The sequence below is a fragment of the Pongo abelii genome, chromosome 8, assembly GCF_028885655.2.
Source record: "Pongo abelii isolate AG06213 chromosome 8, NHGRI_mPonAbe1-v2.0_pri, whole genome shotgun sequence".
NCBI lineage: Eukaryota > Metazoa > Chordata > Mammalia > Primates > Hominidae > Pongo > Pongo abelii.
The window spans coordinates 30024784-30049167 of NC_071993.2; the positions used below are offsets into that span (position 1 = coordinate 30024784).

The following is a 24384-nucleotide window of genomic DNA, read 5'->3' on the forward strand; positions in this document are numbered from 1 at the left end:
GACATTGTATCACTTGGAGCAACACAGTTGACCCGCCAAGGCTGCCTCTTCCTCCATAGGTGGATGAACGCTGTGGCCGCTGCTCCTGCCTGGGCCATGCCCTGATGCTGCCCACTGCTCCTCTATTTATAAGTCTTAATAGAGTTGCTGACCCAGCAATAACTGAACAGCTGATATGTACCTCACACTAAGCCAGGTGCTTCATATGTATCTAACTTGAAAAATGCTGAGCTAGTTACCTTAACACCATTAACTTTGACTTAAAAGTTTGTTTTTCTTTTTTAATCCCAGTGAGCTCCAAACAAGTTTTAGGAGGCTCCCCAAAACCAGTGAAGACTTTAACTAAAAGTAGAATTTCAAAGTATTAGAAACCAAACCCCAAAATTAAATGTGAAGATCAGTGTCTGTACTGAACTGGCCCATCTGGTGGACACAGGATTTGTGTTATCGACTAGAATGTTACCCAGGATTCACAATTTCTAGCATCTGTCAGTGTTAAGAAAATTGGATTGAGTACCAAATACAGCAGAGCACACCCAGCTTTGAGGCAAGGACCCCATGAAGTAGTCAGGCAGTACTTTCGTTAGAGTTCTGGGCGCAAGTCTTCCTCGTCCCTCTCACCTTCTCCTGGCCTCCCTGTAAACCCAAACCACCAGGTACCTCAATTTTCTTCAAGGCCAGGCTGTTCTTAATGTTGGTAAATTGGTCGAGGAAATGGGTGAGCCACTGCTTGCTCTGCACGTCATCCTCAGGGTGCTCCGTCTTCAGGCAGTACAGCAGCCGCATGGCTTTGGCCCGCAGGAGTAACTGGCCCATTCCTAGGCTGTCCCCAAAGATGTGTCCTCTGAAGAAGCTGGTCAGGTAGAGGGGGTGTCCACCATGGTTATAGATGGGGAAGGAGATGCTGCTCAGGTCGAGCGTTTTGTCCACCTGCCAGGCGTACAGGAGCGGGTTGGGGGCACCATGCAGAGCATCTTGTACCTCACGCACACCTGCTGGTACTGGATCTGGCTTGCGTTTCCCTGTGCCACACGCAGATCCTGCACTGTACTGCCCAGTCAACTGACTTCAGCAAAGATGGTCTGGGTTCAGCAGCGAGTTGCTGTGTGAAGCCACCAGAATGGAGGTGATATCGGCCTCGGTGTTCGTCCTGGAGGTGGAGAAATGGAGTCCTCTGTAGTGAAATGGCCCTGCACCAAAGTGGGAGACATTCAGAATCGTGGCGAAATTGGCCTCAGTGCTCCTCCTGGAGGCAGAGAAGCAGTAGGAGTCGGTGGTGAAATGGCCCTGTGCGAATGTGGGAGACCAGCAGATTGAAGGTGGAACTGGCCTCAGTGCGTGTCCTGGAGGCGGAGGAGCGGTCAGAGTCCTTGGTGGTGAAGGGGCCCTGCACGAAATGTTGCTCCCCCTTGGCCGGTGAAAGAATAAAAGAAAGCTGGCCACTTGCTTTTCCATTTCAGTTTATAGAATCATGTTTTGGAAATAGTATCTTCTGGATCTGTCTTTTTCTCTTCAGATTTAACTTAGTAAAGCTAAGTTTTATCTCTTCATAGTCTTGCTTTTGTTTCAAAAGCTTTTATGTGATTTGTTTACTGTCTGTGGCTATATGGCAGACAATTTGTTCAAGTGGCATGCTTCCTCTTTCTCACATTGACCTCCTCAGGAGGAGTTTTTCAAGGGCAATGAGTCTTCTCTCTAAGATAAGAATAGTAGCCAGAATTAAGAGGGTAAAGTGCATTGTGGAATTAAGTCCCGATTACAGTGGAAACTCAGTTTATGGCCTTAGACAAATATTTACCCTTCTGATCCTCAGTTTTCTATCAAAGAACTTCTGCTCATATCCAATTCCTATTAAGTGGGAGTACTCTAACCTGGTATTACCAACATTAGGTTAGATTTTATCCTAATGTTAGGTATTAGAATATATCCTAACATTACTAGTTCTTCACTCTTACTAAAGTGCATGTTAGATTTCTTCAATGATTTTTTTAAATTGTCATGGTTGATACAAAGCATCCTTCTATCCAAATACTGTGCTCAGTCGCCTAAGTGATAGTTTAGAACCATACTATCTGGAAAGAATGCTGGGGCTCCTGGCTACACACTTTGAATAGAAGGGAAAATACTCCTCTTGTATTTATGATGGTTTTTCTTTCTACTTGATTAAGAAGAAAGTACAAAAAGGTGCTTATTGAAGCATTGTCAATTTGGGAACAAGATTCTCAGGAATGAAATATTTGTGACTGTTCTCAGCATGAAAGGTAGAGAGAAGATTGCTTGATCTTTATGTGCTTATTTGAAAGTCACTTTCCTCCCGTGCCTCAACATCTCATTTTTTAGAATGCACACTGAATGCCTGGGATCTCTTTGTTTTAGAAAAGACAAAGTTAGAAAAGACATTCTTAAAAGAATAATATTTCTAGGGAAAAGGCTCATTGCTCAAAGGTTACTCTATAAAGAGATTTAAAAAGAAAGTCAAGGGAAGGTAAGGAAGGTAACATGGCTAACAACCTCGTGGGTTCTACTAGCATTATTTCATGCAAAATGTCATTAACCTTTATATAGGAGAGAATAAGTCTGGGAATCAACTGGCATCTAAACTCCATTTCTTGTTTTGTCACTGCTTCCCCGGTTGACTATGGAAAATACATTTAGTCTTTTGATACCTTGGTTTCAACAACTATAACATGACTTAAGAACTTTTATGCATGGACTTTGTAATAGTTATCTATTTCTGCATACAAATTACTTCAAAACTTAAATTGTTGTTTGAAACAACAAACACTATCTCACAGTTTCTGTGGGTCAGGAGTCCAGACATGGCTTATTGGGTAACTGCCTCAAAGTCTTACTAGGCTGTAATACAGTTATTGGCTAGAGCCGCTGTTTCATCTGAAGGTTCAATTGAGAGAGGATCCACTTCTAAGCTCACTCGCATGGTTGCTGGCACAATTCAATTCCTCCCAGGCTATTGGATTAAGGGTCTCAGTTCCCTACTGACCGTTGGTCAGTGAACTTTCCTCAGTTCTTTGCCATATGGGGATCCATAGAACAGCTCACTACATGGCAACTGGCTTCTATCAAAATGAGCAGTAAAGAAGTAAGCAAGAGAGGTTTGCAAGGCAAAAGCTACTATCTCTTTATAATCTAATCTCAGAAGTAGCATCACATCCCTTCTGCCATATTCTGTTCATTAGAAGTAAATGTCTGGGTCTAGCCATACTCTATTGCAGGGATCACACAAGGGTGTGAATATAGACACAGGGATTGTTGGGGCTCATCTTAGAGGTCGTCTCCCATAGAGTTAGCTACCAATCTGAGGGGTCACAGGGAACTGTGCATCTGGGCCAGAGCACTGGGATTTCATCCGTTAAGCAGGACAACATTCATTCAAAAACATAATATATTTGTTTATATGTTTCTCTCTAATCAAAGAGAGAAGCAAGGCCTGTCCCTGACGAGCTCCCTTTCTCAGATCCACCCTGAACTGCCTAAGTTAAATCCATGTACCTTGACTAGGTGAACCAGAGAGTCCAAGCCTAGAGTTGGGTCCTGGGTTTAATCCTGGTTCTGTTTTAGCCCTATGACCTTAGGCCACTTCTCTTCGGCTTGGTTTTCTTTGCATCAGGAAGTGTCGGATTAGATCCCAACAATGGTTCTCAAATTGGAGTGCCTGTGAAAATCACCTGGGGTCATTTAAAAAATTCCTGATGCCTAGCACACCCCTGACAAATTAAATCAGAAGATCTGAGGGTGAGATTCAGGCAAGAGGACTTCTTAACAACTCCCCAAGTGATTTCATTGTTCAGCCAAGGTTGATAACTACTCATTTAGAAGATTGGTAATCCTAACTCTGGTACATGAGAACTATCTGAGGAGCTTTAAAAACAAATACAGAAGCCAGAATCTTAGGACAATTAAAATAGAAATCCCTGGGGGTTGGTCCCAGACATGGTGCCTTTCAAAGCTCCCCAGATGATTCTAATGTGTAGCCAGATTTGTGGACCCTTAGGTTTAATGATCTTCAAGAATCCTCGATCTCAGGTTCTAAGCTTGTCCGAATGCACTTGTAGAGCTATAAGCACATGTACCACTTTCTCAGGAAGGTGGCCGCTCCAGTGCTGTCTGACTCTGACGAATGAAATGATTATTCCCACCCGAACATCCGTCTTCTCTGGGTTTACAATCCCCATTTACAGTCCGTAAAAAGGTCACCCTAGACTTGACCTCAGTCTCATTGTGACACACACAGCACGCCAGCGTTCTTAACCTTTTTGGTTACACAGACCCTTTTAGAAACTTCATGAAAATTGTAAGTCACCTCATAAGGAGGATCTTACATGCACATCAAATTGAGCATACAATTTTCATGGATCCCTAAACTCCTGATACAAAGTTAATTCTATCTCACTATAATATAAAAGTCAAAAACTTACATAACCCAGAAAAGCAGAATTTGCAACATAGCAGAAATAGACCAGAGTGGAAGTTCTAATCCTGGTTCCACAACTCGCCAGTCAACATTTAGGAGTCACTGAATCACTTGATGCCTCAGTTTACTCATATGCCCAATTAAGAATTATAAAATCATGTACCACATGATGTTTTGGTCAACTACAGATCACATATGTTGATGGTTTCATAAGATAATACTGTGTTTTTACTGTACCTTTGTCACTGTGTTTAAATACACAAATACTTACATTATGTTACTATTGCTTATGGTATTGAGTATAGTAACCTGCTGTACAGATCTGTAGCCTAGGAGCAATAGGCTATACCATACAGCATAGGTGTGTCACAGGCTCTACCACCTTGGTTTGTGTAAGTACACTCTGTGATGTTTGCACACAATGAAATCGCCTGATGACACAATGCTCAGAATGTGTCTCCATCATTAAGAGATACATGACTACCTACGCCATCAATCTTACCTATTCCAGAAACAAAGTGAAATTAATAATATAAAATTGGTTTGATCAATTTACGATTTACATTGTCATTGAAAGTAGGAGAACTAGACCAGGAGGCACTGGTGTGGCCCTGGAGTAGATGTAACTGTTTGTGCATGTGTCTTCCTTACCTTCCATTCTCATAAAGAATTAGCACATTCCCCACATACACCCTGGCCAGACTGTGTCTTTGCGACTGCAGCACTAAGGTGTGTTTTTGTTTGTTAACTTATTCCCAGTGCCTGTGTTGACCAAGAGGCTTTGGGAATAAAGGTAAATAAAGGTCTTAGAGCCTGGATGAGCCTTAGGTCAAGAGATGGCATGCAACGTCCTTAAATTTGGAGTGTGACTCGCACTCTGCCTGTAGGGGAAAAAAAGAGATCAGACTGTTACTGTGTCTATGTAGAAAGGGAAGACAGACTCCATTTTGAAAAAGACCTGTACTTTAAACAATTGCTTTGCCGAGATGTTAATTTGTAGCTTTGCCCCAGCCACTTTGCCCCAGCCACTTTGAGCCAACCTGGAGCTCACAAAAACATGTGTTGTATGAAATCAAGGTTTAAGGAATCTAGAGCTGTGCAGGACGTGCCTTGTTAACAAAATGTTTACAAGCAGTATACTTGGTAAAAGTCATCGCCATTCTCTAGTCTCCATAAACCAGGGGCACAATGCACTGTGGAAAGCTGCAGGGACCTCTGCCCTTGAAAGTGTGGTATTGTCCAACGTTTCTCCCCATGTGATAGCCTGAAATATGGCCTCGTGGGATGAGAAAGACCTCACCATCCCCCAGCCCGACACCCGTAAAGGGTGTGTGCTGAGGTGGATTAGTAAAAGAGGAAAGCCTCTTGCAGTTGAGATAGAGGAAGGCTACTGTCTCTTGCCTGCCCCTGGGAACTGAATGTCTCCGTATAAAACCTGATTGTACATTTGTTCAATTCTGAGATAGGAGAAAAACCGCCCTATGGTGGGAGGCGAGACATGTTTGCAGCAATGCTGCTTTGTTATTCTTTACTCCACTGAGATGTTTGGGTGGAGAGAAACATATATCTGGCTTACATGCACATCCAGTCATAGTACTTTCCCTTGAACTTAATTATGATATAGATTGTTTTGCTCACATGTTTTTTGCTGACCTTCTCCTTATTATCACCCTGCCCTCCTACTACATTCCTTTTTGCTGAAATAATGAAAATAATAATACAATAAAAACTGAGGGAACTCAGAGGCCAGTGCCGGTGCAGGTCCTTGGTGTGCTGTGTGCCGGTCCCCTGGGCCCACTGTTGTTTCTCTGTACTTTGTCTCTGTGTCTTATTCTTTTCTCAGTCTCTCGTCCCACCTGACTAGAAATACCCACAGGTGTGGAAGGGCAGGCCACCCCTTCACTGCCCTTGGGAGCAAGGGCAGAGCCCATGAACTCACCATGTACCAGTTCTGGTCCTTGGTGGGGAAAGGCTGAAACTGGAACCAGGTGTCTGAGAAGCAATCTCCCAGACTTCATAGTAGCTGCCAGATTGGCCTCAAGGTTGGCAGAAACCATCCTACCAGTGAGTGCCAGGTAGTTTGGAGCAAGAAGGGAGCATAGCCTGGATTGCTTGAGGCCAGGAGTTCGAGACCAGCCTGGGCAATACGTGAGACCCTGTCTCTACTTTTTTAAAATAAAAAGTATTAAGAAATATGAGGAGAAAGGAATCATATTTCATAGTTAACCAACGGGTTGAAGTTGCAGTGCTTTTAATTATCAGTGGAGATTGTACTGCATGTGCTATCTTCAGATTTGAAGGTCATCCCAGTACAAGAACTGAAGATGTTCAACTAATTTAGCTGAAGTGATAACAGCTCTGAGGCAAGAAGAGTATGTCTAGGTTACTGGATCAAGGGATAGGTTATTATATTAGGGCTCTCCAGAGGGACAGAACCAACAGAATATATGTGTATATATAAAAGGGGTTTTATTAGGGAGAACTGGCTCACACGATTACAAGGTGAAGTCCCACGATAGGCCGCCTGCAAGCTGGGTAGAGAGAAAAGCTGGTAGTGGCTCAGTCCAAGTCTGAAAGCCTCGAAACCAGGGAAGCTGACCATGTAGCCCAAGAGCCCCCTGCAAGCCATTGGGGCAAGTCCCAGAGTCCAAAGGTCGAAGAACCTGGAGTCTGATGTCCAAGGGCAGGAGGAGCAGCAGCAAGCATACAGCCTGGGAAGAAGAAAGAGAGCCAGAAGACTCAGCAAACTGCTTATCCCACCTTCTTCCACCTGGTTTGTTCTAGCCGCACTGGCAGCCGATTGGATGGTGCCCACCCATATTGACGGTTGGTTTTCCTTTCCCAGTCCACCCACTCAAATGTCAGTCTCCTCTGGCAACCCCCTCACAGACACACCCAGAAACAATACCAACTATTTAGGCATCCCTCAATGTCATGAACATACAAAAAGGAAAGTTTTGTGATACTCTGGGAGACTCAGGGTAGGGAGTGGTTCAGTGATATTTTGGGATCGTGAAAGGTCTGTTCAGTTTCTGTGTTCCATGGGAGTGGTTCTGAGCTGTTTTATTTAGTCAAACTATTTTAACAATCTCATACCCAAGTCATTCTCTATCCTCATCCACAACTCCCACATGCAAGCCATGCATACGTCTACAGGTGTCACATGGATATATTTTGTTATTTTCTTTCTCATTTCAGAAGAATATATTAACAGCATCCTTTTTCATCTTAATGTATTTTGTATTCATATATGTAAATTACCATACTCATGTTGGTAATTTTGGCTAAGACAGCAAAGTTTTGAGGACTGATATATACATTATTTTAATGATATTGGGAATCTATGAATAAAACAAATGCATCTATCTAGTCATGTTTAGAGGACTTGCCTGCACCATTTATACAGCAATTAATTATGAGTAGTCCACGGGATCATTTTTAAAATCTGATTTCCTTTGAATTCTATCTGGAAGAAACTCTCCAAAATTTGTGACATATGAATGGTATTGCCTCGAGTCTCCAGAATTTTTGTAAGCTTGTCTCTTTTTTGTTCAATTTCTTTGGTCTATTCTGCAGTTCCCAGGTGGGGGAATGTCATTTGGAGTGTGACTCACACTCTGCCCATGAACTCACCATGCACCAGTTCTGGTCCTTGATGGTGACATTTTAATGAAAATCCTACCTTTTAACATGCACTGAACTCAGTTCTTGAAAGCCAGGTCATGCATTTTCTAGAACTGCGAAAATTGCTTGGTGCTTTTCCATGGTTAGCAATCACTTAGCATTAATACTTTAACAGTAATTGTGTTTCCATGTGGGTAGATGCAGCATTTTAATGAAATCTCCAGATTGTAAGGAAAGTGCATCTAAAGTCCAAGGAAAATATATTTAACAATATTTTAAAGGAGAAAGGAAGAAGAGATTTTGTTAGCTTTCCAAGATTTCAGTCGTTTAAGAGTGACCTTATTAAAATAACCACAAGATGGCATCAGTTTTCTATTTTTAAAGAAATATGGTAGTGGCCGGGCATGGTGGCTCACGCCTGTAATCCCAGCACTTTGGGAGGCTGAGGCTGGCGGATCACGAGGTCAGGAGATCGAGATCATCACCAACATGGTGAAACCCCGAATACAAAAAATTAGCCGGGCGTGGTGGCAGGCGCCTGTGGTCCCAGCTACTCGGGAGGCTGAGGCAGAAGAATGGCGTGAACCCGAGAGGTGGAGCTTGCAGTGAGCAGAGATCGCGCCACTTGCACTCCAGCCTGGGTGACAGAGCGAGACTCCATTTCAAAAAAAAAAGGTAAATTGGACTGAGGATTTCTTTTGTCTTTCATCTTTGCATGTTCCAAGTCCTAGTTATAGCTGCCTCTTGAGTTTATCATTCATGAGCCATAACCCTAGTAGCAGCTGGATCACATTTAAAGTCGATAGATGGAGTAACCAATTTTGGAATTCCATTCCTTGGACCACATCCACATTAAGGAGAGAATAGCTCAGCTGCTCTCCTAAGCATTTTAGATGAAATGTCAGAGTTGGGGGGTTATACAACGGAGCAAGTCTAAACCCAGGCCCTCTCGCTGCCCATATCTATAATCTTTTTCTTTCCTTCCTTCCTTCCTTCCTCTCTTTCTTTCTCTCTCTTTCTCTTTCCCCTCCCTCCCTCTCTTTTTCTTTCTTTCTTTCTTTCCTTTCTTTCTTTCTTTCTTCTCTCTCTCTTTCTTCTCTTTCTTTCTTTCTCTTTCTTTATTTTTCTCTTTTTCTTTCTTTCCTCCCTTCCTGAAATGTCAAGAGTTGGGGGGTTATACAACAGAGCAAGTCTACCCAGGCCCTCTTGCTGCCCATATCTATGATATTTCCTCTTTCTTTCTTTCTTCCTTCCTTCCTTCCTTCTTTCCTTCTTCCCTCCCTCCCTCCCTTTTTTCCTTCTTCCTTCCTTTCTCTTTCTTATGTTTCTCTTTCTCTCTTTCCCTCTCTCTCCTTCCTTCCTTCCTTCTTTCACAGGGTTGTACTCTGTCACACAAGCTGGAGTACAGTGGCTTGATCATGGCTCATTGCAGCCTCCAACTCCTGAGCTCAAGTGATCCTCCCGCCTCAGCCTTCCAAGTAGCTGGGACTAAAGGTGCATGCCACTACACCTGGCTAGCTTTAAAAAAAAAGCGTTTTAGAGATGTGGTCATGCCATGTGGTTCAGGCAGGTCTCAAACTCCTGGACTCAAGCCATCCTGCCACCCTGACCTCCCAAAGTGCTGCTATTACAGACCCCAGCCGCTGTGCCCGGCCTGAGAGTATTTCTTTATTACACATCAGCAGATATTTTTTTACCTCCTTAAAGCACAGCAATTAAATGTCTACAATTACTTAACAAATCAGTCACTACAAAGTACTAAGTTCTATAGTAAAACATGTATGAGTTTCAGGATCTGGTTTAATCTACTCTCCTGATTCTAGATGATCTATTCTGATTATTTTATTTCAGTAATTCAGATATCCAGATTACTAATGCTTGTGTGGGTTTAGTAGGTCAATTGAAAAAGACTACCATTCATTACTCTCCTTTCAGTTTTTCTGTATCATTCTATAGAAGGGATTCAGCTTTTAGGAAATAAAATCAGACCAAATTTTCTATGAGCTCCTCTGCTATCTTTGAGTTACCTGTGCAACCCTTTCCTGCTTGTTTCAGAGCTCTAGACTCTGCTGCGGGTACAGCTGTAACATGACCTAGAAGCGACATGGCTTATTTTAAAGTAGAATGATTTCTAAAACTACTGAATTTTCTTGGTTATATTTTATTTTTATTTATAATTTTATTATATTATTGTCAGAAAATGGTTTATTTAATGTCAGTTCTTTGGAATTTGTTGAGATATCTTTTCTGGTCTAGTATATGTAAATCTATATGTACTTGAAAATAATATTTACTCCTTTGTGTACAAGATCCTTTCTCCATAAATGTGCTACACATTTCTATATCTTTTATCTGCTTTTCCTGTCAGTTTCTAAGTGAGAGAGATGTAAAATCTTTTACGATAATTGTGAATTTGTTAATTTGTCTTTGTAATTCTGTTTGTTTCCATTATATTCTAGGATATTTTGCTTACGATCTTCTTGGAAATTTGTCCTTTTCTCAGTATCAAATGTCTCTCTTTACCTCATTAAATATTTGGTACTTAAAAATATCACTATATCAGCACCATTTATTACTTTTGGTGTCTTTTTCTATGCCTTTATTTTTAAACATTTAGTATTGGTTTGTTTTAGGTATGTCTCTTATAGCAGGATTTAAAAAAATTTTAAAAACACCTAATTTTAAAGTTTGTCTCCTAATCGGTGTTTTATACCCATTTGAACTTTTTGAGACAGGGTTTTGCCGTTATTCAGGCTGGAGTGCAGTGGTACTATCATAGCTTACTGCAGCCTTGACCTCTCAGGCTCAAACAGTCTTCTCACCTCAGCTTCCCCTGTAGCTGGAACTACAGATGTAAAATTTATTTTTATTTATTTTTTGTTTTTGTAGAGACAGGATCTCACTATCTTGCCCAGGCTGGTCTTGAACTCGGGCTCAAGCGATCCTCCTGCCTCGGCCTCCCAAAGTGCTGGGATTACAGGCATGGGCCACTGCGCCCAGCCTATGATTTATTTTTGGATTTATTTCTATTATCCTATTTTGTGTTGTCTACCATGACTTTATCCCCACCTGCTTTTTCTGTTGTTATTCTTTGCCCCTTTTGTTGGATTAGGGTGGTTTTCTTTATATCTGTGATTTGCTTAAAAAGTTACTCTTGAATTTTTAACATATATGTCAGCTTCATATTTCCTAACAAATTCTAAATTTACTTAGTAAATTCTATTCTAAAATGAAAAAAAATTTATAATATTTTTATTTTTTGCTGAAACACCCAACTTCCATGTTACTTTTATATAGAATTTTAATTCCACTTTGATATTGAAACACCACATGAGAGTTACTGTGTTTATTTTTTTCAGTGTTAATACTTAATTTAGTTCAGCAATATGTTTTTGAATTGATTTGCTCACCATTGCATTTCCCTCCCTCCTTGAATCAGTTTTGTTGCTGGTGCCCATTCTTCAGTAGTTTCTTTGCAAATGTCAGTGAGGCATAAACTCGTTTTTTTTTTAAATGTCTGGATATGTGTTTAATTATCTTCTTTCTTCAATGGTAGTTTATTATGTGTAGAAGTTTAGTTTCAGAGTTCTTTACTTTGGGTACATTGAAGATATTTCCCCATGATATTTTAGCATTCATTTTTGCTTATTTTTGTGAGTGCTCTGCTACCCACATGATAGCCATTTCTTTACAGTTAAACTGTCATTTAAATTTTTAAATTTTGAACTTTTGTGGATACATAGTAGGTGTATATATTTATGAGGTACATGGGATATTTTCATATAGGCATATAATGTATAATAATTACATGAGGGTAAATGGGTTATCCATCACCTCAAGCATTTATCCTTTCTTTGTGTTACAAACAATCCAATTATGCTCTTTTAGTTATTTTAAAATGTATAATAAATTGACTGTAGGCACCCTGTTTTGCTGTCAAATACTAGATCTTATTTATTCTACGTAACTATATTTTTGTACCCATTAACCATCCCCATTCCCACCCCCAACCCCTACTACCCTTTCTAGCCTCTGGTAATCTTAATTCTACCCTCTATCTCTATGAGTTCAATTGTTTTAACTTTTAGCTCTCACAAATATGTGAGAACATATGAAGTTTCTCTTTCTGTGCCTGGCTTATTTCACTTAACATAATGTCCTCCAGTTCCATCCATGTTGTTGCAAATGACAGGATCTTATTCTTTTTTATGGCCAAATAGTACTCCATTTTGTATATGCACTGCATTTTCTTTATCCATTCATCTGTTGATGGAGACTTAGGTTAATTCCAAATCTTGGCTATTGTGAGTAGTGCTTCAATAAACATGCAAGTGCATATATCTCTTCAATATGTCAATTTCCTTTCTTTTGTGTATATACCCAGCAGTGGGATTTCTGAATCATATGGTAACTCTATTTTTAGTTTTCTGAGAAACTTCCAACTGTTCTGCATAGTACTAATTTACATTCCCACCAACAGTGTACAAGGATTCCCTTTTCTCCACAGCCTTGCCAGCATTTGTTATTTCCCGTCTTTTGGATGTATGTAATTTTAACTAAGGTGAGATGATACATCAGTGTAGTTTTGATTTACATTTCTCTGATGATTGATGATATTGAGAACCTTTGTATAAACCTGTTTGCTGTTTGTATGTCTTCTTTTGAGGAATGTCTCTTGAGATCTTTTGCCGATTTTCTCATCAGATTATTAGATTTTTCTGATTAAGTTGATTGAGCTCCTTATATATATTCTTGTTATTAGTGCCTTGTAAGACAGATAGTTTGCAAATATTTGCTCCCATTTTTTGGGTTGCCTCTTCTCTGTTTCCATTGCCATGAAGAAGCTTTTTAACTTGATGTGATCCCATCTGTCTATTTTTGCTTTGGTTGCTTGTGATTGGGGAGTATTACTCAAGAAATCTTTGCTCAGTCCAATGCCCTGGAGAGTTTCCCCCAAGTTTTCTTTTAGTGGTTTCATAGTTTGAGGTCTTAGATTTATGTCTTTAATCCATTTTGATTTGATTTTTGAATCTGGCAAGAGATGGGGGTTTAGTTTCATTTTTCTGCATATGGATATCCAGTTTTCCAAGCAGTATTTATTGAAGAAACTGTCCTTTCCCCAGTGTATGTTCTTGGCACCTTTGTGAAAAATGAGTTCAATGTAGATGTATGGATTTGTTTCTGGGTTCTTTATTCTATTCTATTTGTCTGCATCTGTTTTTATGCCAGTACTATGCCGTTTTGGCTACTAGAGCTCTCTGTAATTGAATTTGAAGTCAGGTAATGTGATTCCTCCAGTTTTTTTTGTTGTTGTTTATATCCCCCGCTCCCCGCCACACTCAGGATAGCTTTGGCTATTCTGGGTCTTCTGTGGTTCCATATAAATTTTAGGATTGTTTTCTCTATTTCTTTGAAGAATGTAATTAGTTATTTTGATAATGATTGCATTGACTCTAGATTGCTTTGGATAGTATGGACAGTTTAACAATATTGTTTCTTCCAATTAATGAACATGGACTATCTTTCCATTTTTTTGTGTCCCCTTCAATTTTTTTCATTAATGTTTTATAGTTTTTATTGTAGAGATCTTTCACTTTTTTGGTTAATTCCTAGGCATTTTATTTTATTCATAGCTATTATAAATGGGATTACTTTTTATTTCTTTTTCTGATTGTTTGTTGTTGGCATATAGAAATGCTACTGCTTTTTGTATGTCGATGTTGTATCCTGAAACTTTACTGAATTTGTTTGTCAGTTCTAATAGTTTTTTGATGGAGTTTTTAGGTTTTTCCAAATATAACATTATATCATCTACAAAGATAATTTGACTTACTCCTTTACAATTTGGATGTCCTTTATTTATTTCTCTTGTCTGATTGCTCTACCTAGGACTTCCAGTAATCTGTCCTTTTTTAAATGAAGGCTTTACAATTTTTCTCTGTGTTCTGGATGCTCTCATGTTTCACTGTGACCTTTCCATTTTTAATTTTTAACTAATGTATTAAGTTGAGCCTACAAGTTCAAGGCTGCAGTGAGCTATGATTGCACTACTTGCATTCCAGCCTGGGAAACAGAGCAAGACCCTGTCTCTTTAAAAAAAGAAAAAAGAAAAGTAGTTGTCTATGGTTCCCTCAAAATAGCTTCAAAATGCTTGGAGTTTTCTGTGTGATGGGAATGGTTTTGTTATACTAATTAGATGACTCACTGTGGGCCATTAGATAGCTTCAGGATGGGAACTGCCCTCCAAAAAGACCAAGAACAGGGTTAGAGGGTTAGAACTTTCAGCCACTTGCCCTCAAGGGAGGGGAAGTTTGGAGACTGAGTTCAGTTATGTGACCAATGAATTAATCAATCATGCCTAAGTAATAAAACTCCAATAAAAACTCTGCTTATGGAGACATGGGGGAGCTTCCTGGCTGGAGAATACATCAATGTGCCAAGAGGATGTCATAGCCTGACTGTATGGGGAGAAGCTCTTGTCCTGGACTCTCCCAGACTTTGCCCTATGTGTATCCTTTAAAATAAAACTGTAATAATAAGTATTGCATTTTCTTGAGTTCTTTGAGTCATTCTAGCAAGTTATCAAACCTGAGGAGATAGTGAGAACCCTGAATTTGTAGCCAGTTTGTCAGAAACGTGAGGGGCTGGGGTCCCTACTTGTAACTGAATTTTAAAACCTGTAGAGTTTGATGCTAAGTCTGGGTGGTTTGTGTCAGAATTGAATTGTAGTTCACTCCTGTCTTAGTCCATTTTGTGCTATTATAACAATAGCACTATAAATAGCAATGTATAGTGAACACAGATTTATTGGTTCATGGGTCTGGCGGCTGGGAAGTCCAAGAGTATATACCTTGCACATAAACTGTTTCTTCAATAGTTTTACATTCAGGATGCCTAATTACTTTTAAATTATACAACATTTCTTGCATAAATTCCCTTTTATAACTTTTTTTTCACGACTTTTACAGACAATTATTTGGCTTGCCTCAGCTTTCTGACTTGTTGCAAACATCCCTTTCTTTAAACAACCAGTTAATCTATTTTAGGATAAGAATTTACCATATAACATTCCTTTTTACATAAATTCTCCACCCCCCTTTTTTTTTTTCTCAAAGGTGATAACCATTCTTTTCCAAAGCAAACTTCCTTCATGTCTGTGGACTAGACTGTCTAAGGCCACAAGATTAGAAGTTAGGATAATACATGTTATACTGTTAACTTTTAGCAAACTTTACTTTTGTTGAACACCTTGTAAGTTTGGGATTTCAATTATTTTTTGCTATTAATAAGACTTCGTTCAGTCCATATTAACTTAGAATTGGTATAGATGGCTCTTCCCTGATTCTGTAAGCACTTTAAGGCTTGGCTGAGTGCAAACAGCTCATAAATTTGAGCAGACCAATTATTAGGCAATTTTCCTGACTCTGCTTCTACAAGAGTTTCCTTATCACTTACTGAATACCCATTGTGTTTTTTTCCCTCAGTCACCTGGGAGGAACCATCTATCATCCTGTCCTGAAGGGAGTTCCTCCTAGGTTTGGTTGGACCTTTGTATGGTAATTAAGATTTAGATCCCCCGTTAGGAAACCTGCTGGGTTAAGAGAATTTTCAATGGTTAATGTTACATCATCTTTTTCTAACAGAATAGCCTTATACTTTAAGGTTCTTGAGTCAGTAAGCTACCTTTTTGCTTTTTTTTTTTTTTTGACTTAGGGTAGTTCTGACCTGATGAGGTGTGCTCACAATGAGGTTTCCTCCAAAAATTATTTTTCTACTTTTTCTGTTAGCAAAGCAGTTGCTGCTACAGATTGAATGCATTTGCGCCATTCGCAGGTTACTGGGTTAAGGATTTTTGATTAGGAGGGCTACGGGTTGTCAGTGGCCTCAGTGCTTTTGGGCTATGCCCTTGTTGACAGTGACAAAAAGACGGTATTGGAGTGTTTAGGGTCATGGAGAAGACCTTCAATTATCAATTATAGGTCTTAAATTTACCCTGGCTTTTAAAGGAATAGGGTATACTGTTTTCTCTTTACTACTTCTATCTCTTTCTTTCTCTCCTTGACTTTCTGTCTCTCTCTTTCTCTCTCTCTCTTTGACTCCCTTTTTGTCTCTGTCTGTTCCTCTCTCTCTGCCTCTCTTTCTCTCTCTAACTCCTCTTTGTCTCTCTGTCTCTTCCTCTCTCTGCCTCTTTCTCCTCGCTCGCTCTCTTTCCTCTCTCTCTCTTTCTCCTCTTTCTCTCTATCTTCCTCTTTCCTCTCTGTTGGTCTTTCCCTACCTATGCCAGCCGCTTATGCTGCTGTTCTCCCCTCTTCTTCCCCTTCCCCTAGGGGAGGGACCAGCGGGAGAGGAGCTACCCCTTTCCCCTAGGGGAGGGACCAGCGGGAGAGGAGCTACTCTTTCTTCCCCCAAGAAGAAAGAAAAGGGGGATTCTGAGTATTTTTCTTACTACCGGAGGTTTGTGTGAGGTTTAACCCCCATCAATGGGGATTTCTCACCTCTTTCTGAGGTTCGACCCCTACCATGGGGATTTCTCACCTCTTTTTAATCTCCAAGACATCCCGACTAAGGAATACTTCACTGCCCTCAATGGCTTTCTTTCCCTAGTCCAGACTAAGGAATGCTTTACCACCCCTGTGGTTTCTTTCTCCCTGGTATGTCCTAACCCAGGACTGCTTTACTGCCCCACGGCTTTTTCCTTAGTCCCGACCACCAAGGAAATACTTTACCGGCTCCCGCGGCTGCTTCTTCCTTGGTCTGTGCACAGAGTCATCGCTGCAGTATGTGAGGATCCTTTAAGCTACGTTGCTGGCCGGTTTCTTTCTGCGGTGCTGAGAGCTCCGGTTATTCCTCGCACTGGGTGGGTCCTGATTTCTCACCCCTGAGGCCATCACAAGGGGGCGGGGCATGCCTCCTCATGAAAGAGAACCAGAGACCACCCCCGGAGGGGAATGTAATCATGGGCGATCCCCCAAATTGTTATAAATAAAGTTTTGGTGCTGCAAAAGAAATAGCACTCGAATATAAAATTTTCTTTTGAATTCTCAGCAAGGCAAGTTACTTCTATAGAAGGGTGCGCCCTTACAGATGGAGCAATGGTGAACACACACTTGGACAGGGGAGGGGAAGGGGTTCTTATCCCTGACACACGTGGCCTCTGCTGCTGTCATTCCCCTATTGGCTAGGGCTAGACTGCGCAGGCTAAACTAATTCTGATTGGCTAATTTAAAGAGAGTAACGGGGTGAGTAGTTTGGCGGGAAAAATGGTTACCACAGAGCAGGTAATCGGAATGATTCATGGTGGAGTAGGTAATTGGGATGAGTCAGGGTGGAGCAGGTAATCAAAAAAGGTTGCTTTACGAGGAAGTTAAGTTTAAAAGTAGAAGGCAAAAAAATTGAACATACTGACATTGATTCTTTGAAAAGAAATTTAGAACTCATATCTAACAAGTCCATTAGATTGGAATGCTAAAAAGTGGGTCCCATGTGACCTGCATGGTGGTGTGGACTTGTAGTCCTAACTACTCAGGAGGCTGAGGCCAGAGGATTGCCTGAGCCTGGGAGTTTGGGGCTGCGGTGAGCTATTATTATGCCACTGCACTCCAGCCTGGGTGAGACCCTGTCTCTTAAACAAAAAATACATACACACACACACACACACACACACAAACACACAGATATGTAATTTATTATATGATCTAGTGGATAAAACACTTAAAAATTGGAACTATAAAGAGCAAAACATGAATTTTGTCTTTGCTCTAGACCACTCCTCCTTTCGATTTTCACTCTGTTCCTGAACTTTCCTATTTTCACACTGTTCCTCAATAGTAACCATTGTTAGCTATTTAGTGTGAATCCTTCCCACACTCTGTTTGTCAGTATAGCCACACACACACACACACACACGTGTACCCACAGTGCATCTGGATCATGATATATTTATATATATTAATATATATGATTGTGATTGTCAGTCTTATGCATCAACTTCACTAGGGTACAGTTTCCATTGTTCAATCAACACTAACCTAGGTATGTTGCTGTAAAGGCATTTTTGTAGATGTGATTAAAATCTATATTCTGTTGACTTTGAGTAAGGGAGATTATCCTACATAATCTGGGTGGGCCTGAATCAATCATTTGAAAGTTCTTAAGAGCAGAGCTGAGTCTTCCCTGAAGAAAAAGGAATTCTGCCTGTGGGTAGCAGCATCAGTTCATGCCTGACTTGTTACAAACATTCCTTTCTTTAAACAACCAGTTAATTTATTTCTCTCCCTGTTGGCCTGCCCTGTGGTTCTCAGACTGCCTAGCCAGCCTGACAATTGCATACACATATTCCTTGCAATAAATCTCTTAATATGTATTTCCTACTGGTTTTGTTTCTTTAGTTGAACCATGACTGATATATATATGTGTGTATATATATATATGTGTATATATATATATATGTCTGTATGTGTGTGTGTATATATATATTTCTGTAGCTTGCTTTTTCACTAACAATGCTTCTCAGAGATGGCATATTTAACTGCTGCATAATGTCACAAAATGTCATACAAAAAAGGATATAGCATAGCTCATCTAATCATTCTGTTATTGGTGGACATTTGTTTTTCCCAATTTAAAAAATGGTGGTAAAATACACGTAACATAAAATTTACAATCTCAACCATTTCTAAATGTACTGTCCAGTGGTGTAATGTTGTACAACCATCACCACCATCCATTTCCAGAGACCACTCATCTTGCAAAACAGAAACCTTGTATCTCTTAAACCATTCCCCATTCCTCCCTGCTCCCAGCCCCCATCTAGCCATCATTCTCCCGTCTATCTCTATGATTTTGACTACTGTAAATAAATACCTCAGATAAGTGGAATCATACAGTATTTGTCTTTTTGTGATTGGCTTATTTCACCTAACATGATATCCTCAAGGTTCATCTGTGTTTTAGCCTATGTCAGAATTTCCTTCCTTTATTAAGCTGAATGATATTCTATTGTGTGTATATACCACATTTTGCATATCCCTCAAACACTGACGGACCCTTGGGTTGCCTCCATGTGTTAGTTGTTGTGAGAAATGCTGCTATAAACATGGGTGTATAAAGCTCATGGCTTTCATGAGACCCCACTGCCCATCCTTGACTTAAGGGTTTGGTCAGGGGAGAGCAGAGCAGATTCTTTGGTTCCTATTCTGCTGGTACTGTAAAAGGGAGAGCTGCGTGACGAAGCCCTATTTTTTCTTAACATTTTCATTGTATGGAATTTGTATGTACAGTAAGAGTTGGAATAAGCCGAGGCTTATGTGCTTTAATGGAACTGAAAAAAATCTCAGTCCAGAAAGGCTGCCAGGTGACTTGCATAGGTGTGCTTTATTCTGTGCGGCCAGTGGCTCTTTTGGTGACGCACCAAGTAGCAGCTGGAAAACATTAATTACCATTTTCTGTACCTGGCAAAAATGTTTTGTAATCATTACCCCAATTATATGTATGTACATATATGATTATATATATATATGTGTGTGTATATACACACACATATGCATATTGTAGTAAATCACAGTTGTGAACCCCAAAAATCTGAGACAGGTGTCAGTTAATTTAGAAAGTATATTTTGCCAGGGTTGGGAATGCACGCCTGTGACACAGTCTCACAAGGTCCTAATGACGTGTGCCCAAGGTGGTCAGAGCACAGTTTGATTTTACACATTTTAGGGAGACATGAGGCATCAATCAACATAGGTAAGATGAACATTGGTTTGGTCTGGAAGGGCGGGACAAATCGAAGTGGGAGGGGGCTTCCAGGTCATAGGTAGATAAGAGACAAATGGTTGCATTATTTTGAGTTTCTCATGAGCCTCTCCAACGGAGGCAATCAGATATGCATTTGTCTCAGTGAGCAGAGGGGTGACTTTGAATAGAATGGGAGGCAGGTTTGCCCTAAGCAGTTCCCAGCTTGACTTTTCCCTTTGGCTTAGTGATTTCGGGTCCCAAGATATTTTCGTTTCACACAGGAAAGAAAATATTCATAATAAAGTGAACTATCGGTGTGAAATGAAGTAGACTTTAAAATAAAAATAAATATGAGTTGGATCTTGAGCTGAGTAGCAAGTTTAAATTAAAAGCTATACAGAAATAAATAACAGCAATTTGATTTTGCTTTCTTTAATTGTCACACAACAGCTTTATATATTTTAGTATCTAAAAAGCACAGGCTATATCTTAGATTTCACAGGTCACTTCTGAGAGCTTGTGGCAATTTATCATAAACACAAACTGATTAACCAATAAGAATATTCTGAAGTATTCACTCTGGTTATATTGTTGCAGCTAAGCTGTAAGATCTCCATTTTTGACAGTTGTGTTTTGTATGAAAATAATCTTTGTCATATTTTTGGGACTTTAAAAAATTTGTGAATTACTGTTGACATTTTTTAACATCAGAGCTAAATAGATTTTTCTTTTTTACATAAAACTGAGGAGGTTACAGAAAAGAGTTTAAATGGTTTATTCCTGTTGATTGGGATCTGTTATTCCTTCTTTACTTCTCTACTTTTTCCCCCTCTTTATTTTTAACAAAGAAAGTTCTGCAACATTGGTGGCTTTAATTTTGTCTATTTTTATGCCATGGCTAATAGAGTATGCTTCTTGGTTTGCTAAATGTACTTTCTTTTGACTCTTTAATAGAAATACCTGTCTTGAGTCTATAACCTGTTGATGTAAAAAAACAAACAAACCTCAAACTCTGTAAAGTATTTTAAAGAGGTTTATTCTAAGCCAATATGAGTGACCATGGCCCAGGGAACAGTCTTGAGAGCTTCTGAGAAAGAGTGCCCTAGGTAGTTGGGTTACTGTTTGGTTTTATACATTTTAGGGAGATGGGAATTGCAGGTAAAATACTAATTTAAGACATAGAAAGTCTATATTCGTTCAGCGTAAAGAGGTGGGATATCTTGAAGTGGGCAGTGAGATGGGGGTGAGGTGGGGTGGGATTACAGGTCCTAGGTGGATTCAAAGATTTTCTGGTTGGCGATTGGTTGAAAAAGTTAAGCTTTGTCTAAAGATTTGAAGTCAGTAGAAAAGAATGCTTGAGTTAAGATAAGGTGGCTTATGGAGACCAAAGATCTTGTTTTGGAGATGAAGTCTCTTAGGTAGCAGCCTTCAGAGAGAATATGATGGTAAATGTCTTTTTTTCAGATCTTAAAATATATCAGACTCTTAATCTCTCCTAGATCCAGGAAAGGCTTGGAAAGGGAAGGCCTGGCTGCATTCATGGAGATTCTCTACAGATACAAATTTCCCCCATAAAAGACGGCTTTGCAGAGCAATTTCAAAATATGTCAAATATATTTTGGGGTAAAATACTTTGATTTCTCTCAGGGTCTGCCATTTATCATGCAATGCTATACTAGAGTCAGGTTGGAATTTGATATCTTATTGCCACAAAGAGTCTATTTTTTCAGTCTTGTGATCTCTATTTTAATGTTGATGCTGGTCAGTTCTGCCTAAACTCCAGAAGGGAGGGGACATAATCAGGTATGTCCAAACTCTTTTCCTGTTATGGCAGGAATTCAATCTTTCAGATTTCTCTGGCGTCGTCTTGGCCAAGAAGGATCCATTTTGTCAGTTGGAGGGTGCTTAGGAATTTATTTTTGGTTTATAAACCTATTAAACTTTCAGTGGCCATCAGAGAAATGTCCTCATCCTCATGGCTATCTTCTTATAATGTTTACAGTACCACCAGATTATTAATTTACTTAAAGTAATTAGAACTCTATCAGATAAAAGTGAAAGGAAATCTTTTTTAAATAAAAGCACTTTCAAAAGTAATTGATTAAATATATATTGTGGAGTCTTACAAAACAACTTAGCTTCTGGAAGGTCAGGGGTATAGCTGGGCCTCAGGAACACCTGGAACCAAGCCTTGAGTTCCCTCAAGAGTCTCATGGTTTATCCATTTTTCTGCCTGCCCTGCCTTCCTTCTCTTTGAAAACAGAGGAGTTTTTCTCCAAAAGTCTGCAGTAGATCTGAGTTTGAATTATAAGAGTTTCTTGATTCCAGTTCTAAAATTCTGGGAAAAGGACACTGATTGACTTAGCATGGGCCATGTGCCTGCCTACGGACTAATTAAGTAATACAAGAAAATGAATATGACAGTAACAATATCTTGGCTCCAGTGACCACTCCTGGTGGTCAGTCAGTTGTATCCTGGAAGTAGGGTCATAGTGTTGCAGAATATTGCTCCTTAGTTCAGCTAAAACCGGGTTCTTGTCACACGACCAGGAAAATTTAGGCACGCACACACACTGAAGCGTGAGTGGAACAGGATTTTACTGGGTGAAAAGAGAAAAAACAAACTCAGCAAAGCAAAATGGAGTCCTGCTAACAGGCCCCCCACCCCACAGATTGAATCCCAGGCCACTGCACAGGAACTGAAGAGGCCAGGCTCCTGCCACTGCCTGTGGCTCCCCACAGCCTTTTCCCCAGTGCACATGTGGGCATGCTCAGACAAGGCCCTGGGCAAGTTCCCTCATCTGCATAAAAGTATCTAATGTAAACACTTGTGGGGCAGGTCAGAGATTCTCCAGGGACCCTGTATTAGTCGGGGTTCTCTAGAGAGACAGAACTAATGGAATATATATATATATATATATAAAGGGGAGTTTAGTAAGTATTAACTCACATGATCACAAGGTCCTGCAATAGGCCATCTGCAGGCTGAAGAACAAGGACAGCCAGTCCAAGTTCCCAAACTGAAGAATTTGGAGTCCTGTGTTTGAGGACAGGAAGCATCTAGCATGGGAGAAAGATGTAGGCTGAGAGGCGAGGCCAGTCTCTCTTTTCACATTTTTCTGCCTGCTTATATTCTAGCCACACTGGCAGCTGATTAGATGGTACCCACCCACATTAAGGGTGGGTCTGCCTTTCCCAGCCCGCTGACTCAAATGTTAATCTCCTTTGGGAACACCATCACAGGCACACCCAGGATCAATACTTTGTATCCAGTCAAGTTGACACTCAGTATTAACCATCACAGACCCCTTAACCATTATAACCATGTATGAGATCAGCCAAATTACTTCATTTTTCTGTGCCTCCATTCCTTCATCTGTAAAATGGGATTAAATTGTTCCCCTTTCATAGAGTTGTTTGAAGATTTTATGAGAAAATGCAGCATTCTTTGTAATAGTGCAAACCTGGAACCTGGAAACAATATAATAGAAACACTCATTATTGTATTAGGCTGTTTATGCATTGCTATAAAGAAATATCTGAGACTGGATAATTTATTAAGAAAAAGAGGTTTAACTGGTTTATAGTTCTGCAGGCTATACAGGAAGCATAACACAGGTATCTGCTTCCGGGGAGGCCTCAGGAGGCTTACAATTGTGGTAGAAGGTAAAGGGGGAGCAGGTATCTCGCATGGTGGGAACAGGAGGGAGAGAGAGAGAGAGAGAGAGACAGAGAGAGAGAGAGAGAGAAAGAGGTGCCATGCTTTCAAATAGCCAGATCTTGCAAGAAGTCACTCACTATTGCGAGGATAGCACCAAGAGGACGATGCTAAACCACTCATGAGAAATCCACCCCCACAATCCGATCATCTCCCACCAGGCCCCACCTCTGATACTGGGGATTACAATTCAACATGAGATTTGGGTGGGAACACACATCCAAACCATGTCAATTACCAAGGGACAAGTTAAAGAAGTTGGTGGACTCAAGCAGTTGACTGCTATGCAGACAAAATATATGTCCCCAGCAGAGGGCAGGCTTCCACCTACAACACGTGATCATTTTCCCCGGTCCCTCTAGTTTGCAAAGGTTGAGGGCAGAGCTCAACCTGGAGTGTAGAGCCTGAGACAGAGGGACCATGCTCCCTGTGTCCTAATGGGAAAGGACTCTTCTTGAGTAGAAATGTGGTTACTGAGTTTTGCTTTCTCCTATAGAGGAAAGATGAGCAAAAACAGGGAGATGGAGACCTGGTGAAGAGAGGGTGCAGAAGTGGCTAAGTGGGGTGATGGTGGTGAGGAGATTTGTTGGTGAACTACAGCCTGTAGGCCAAATCCAGCCCACCACCTGATTTTGCATGGCCCAGGAGTGAAGAATGATTTTTTACATTAAAATGATTGAGAAATAAATTTTTTAAAAGAACTTATTGTCTAGGGCTGTTTTCCCCTGTGCAGAGTTGAAGAGTTTGGCAGAGACCATATGGCTCCCAAAGCCCAAAGTATTTACTATGTGATCCTTTACCAAAAAAGCTTGCTAACCCCTGCCTTATAGTATAATGTATGATTTTTTTGAAGCGTTAAACAAATTTAACATTTGCT

At 40.3% G+C, this 24384-nt stretch overlaps 1 protein-coding gene across 1 annotated transcript; it reads right to left on the minus strand.

Annotated features, from left to right (window-relative positions):
* Window positions 1–1610: 1610 nt before the first annotated feature.
* Window positions 1611–17145, minus strand: LOC112135154 (putative uncharacterized protein encoded by LINC00575). Its single transcript, XM_024253322.2, has 3 exons — window positions 16783–17145; window positions 6924–7143; window positions 1611–1695 (listed from the first exon to the last, which is right to left on the minus strand). The coding sequence occupies exons 1-3, from the start codon at window positions 16824–16826 to the stop codon at window positions 1660–1662; spliced, it is 300 nt and encodes a 99-aa protein (XP_024109090.2). The 5' UTR covers window positions 16827–17145; the 3' UTR covers window positions 1611–1659.
* Window positions 17146–24384: the final 7239 nt, after the last annotated feature.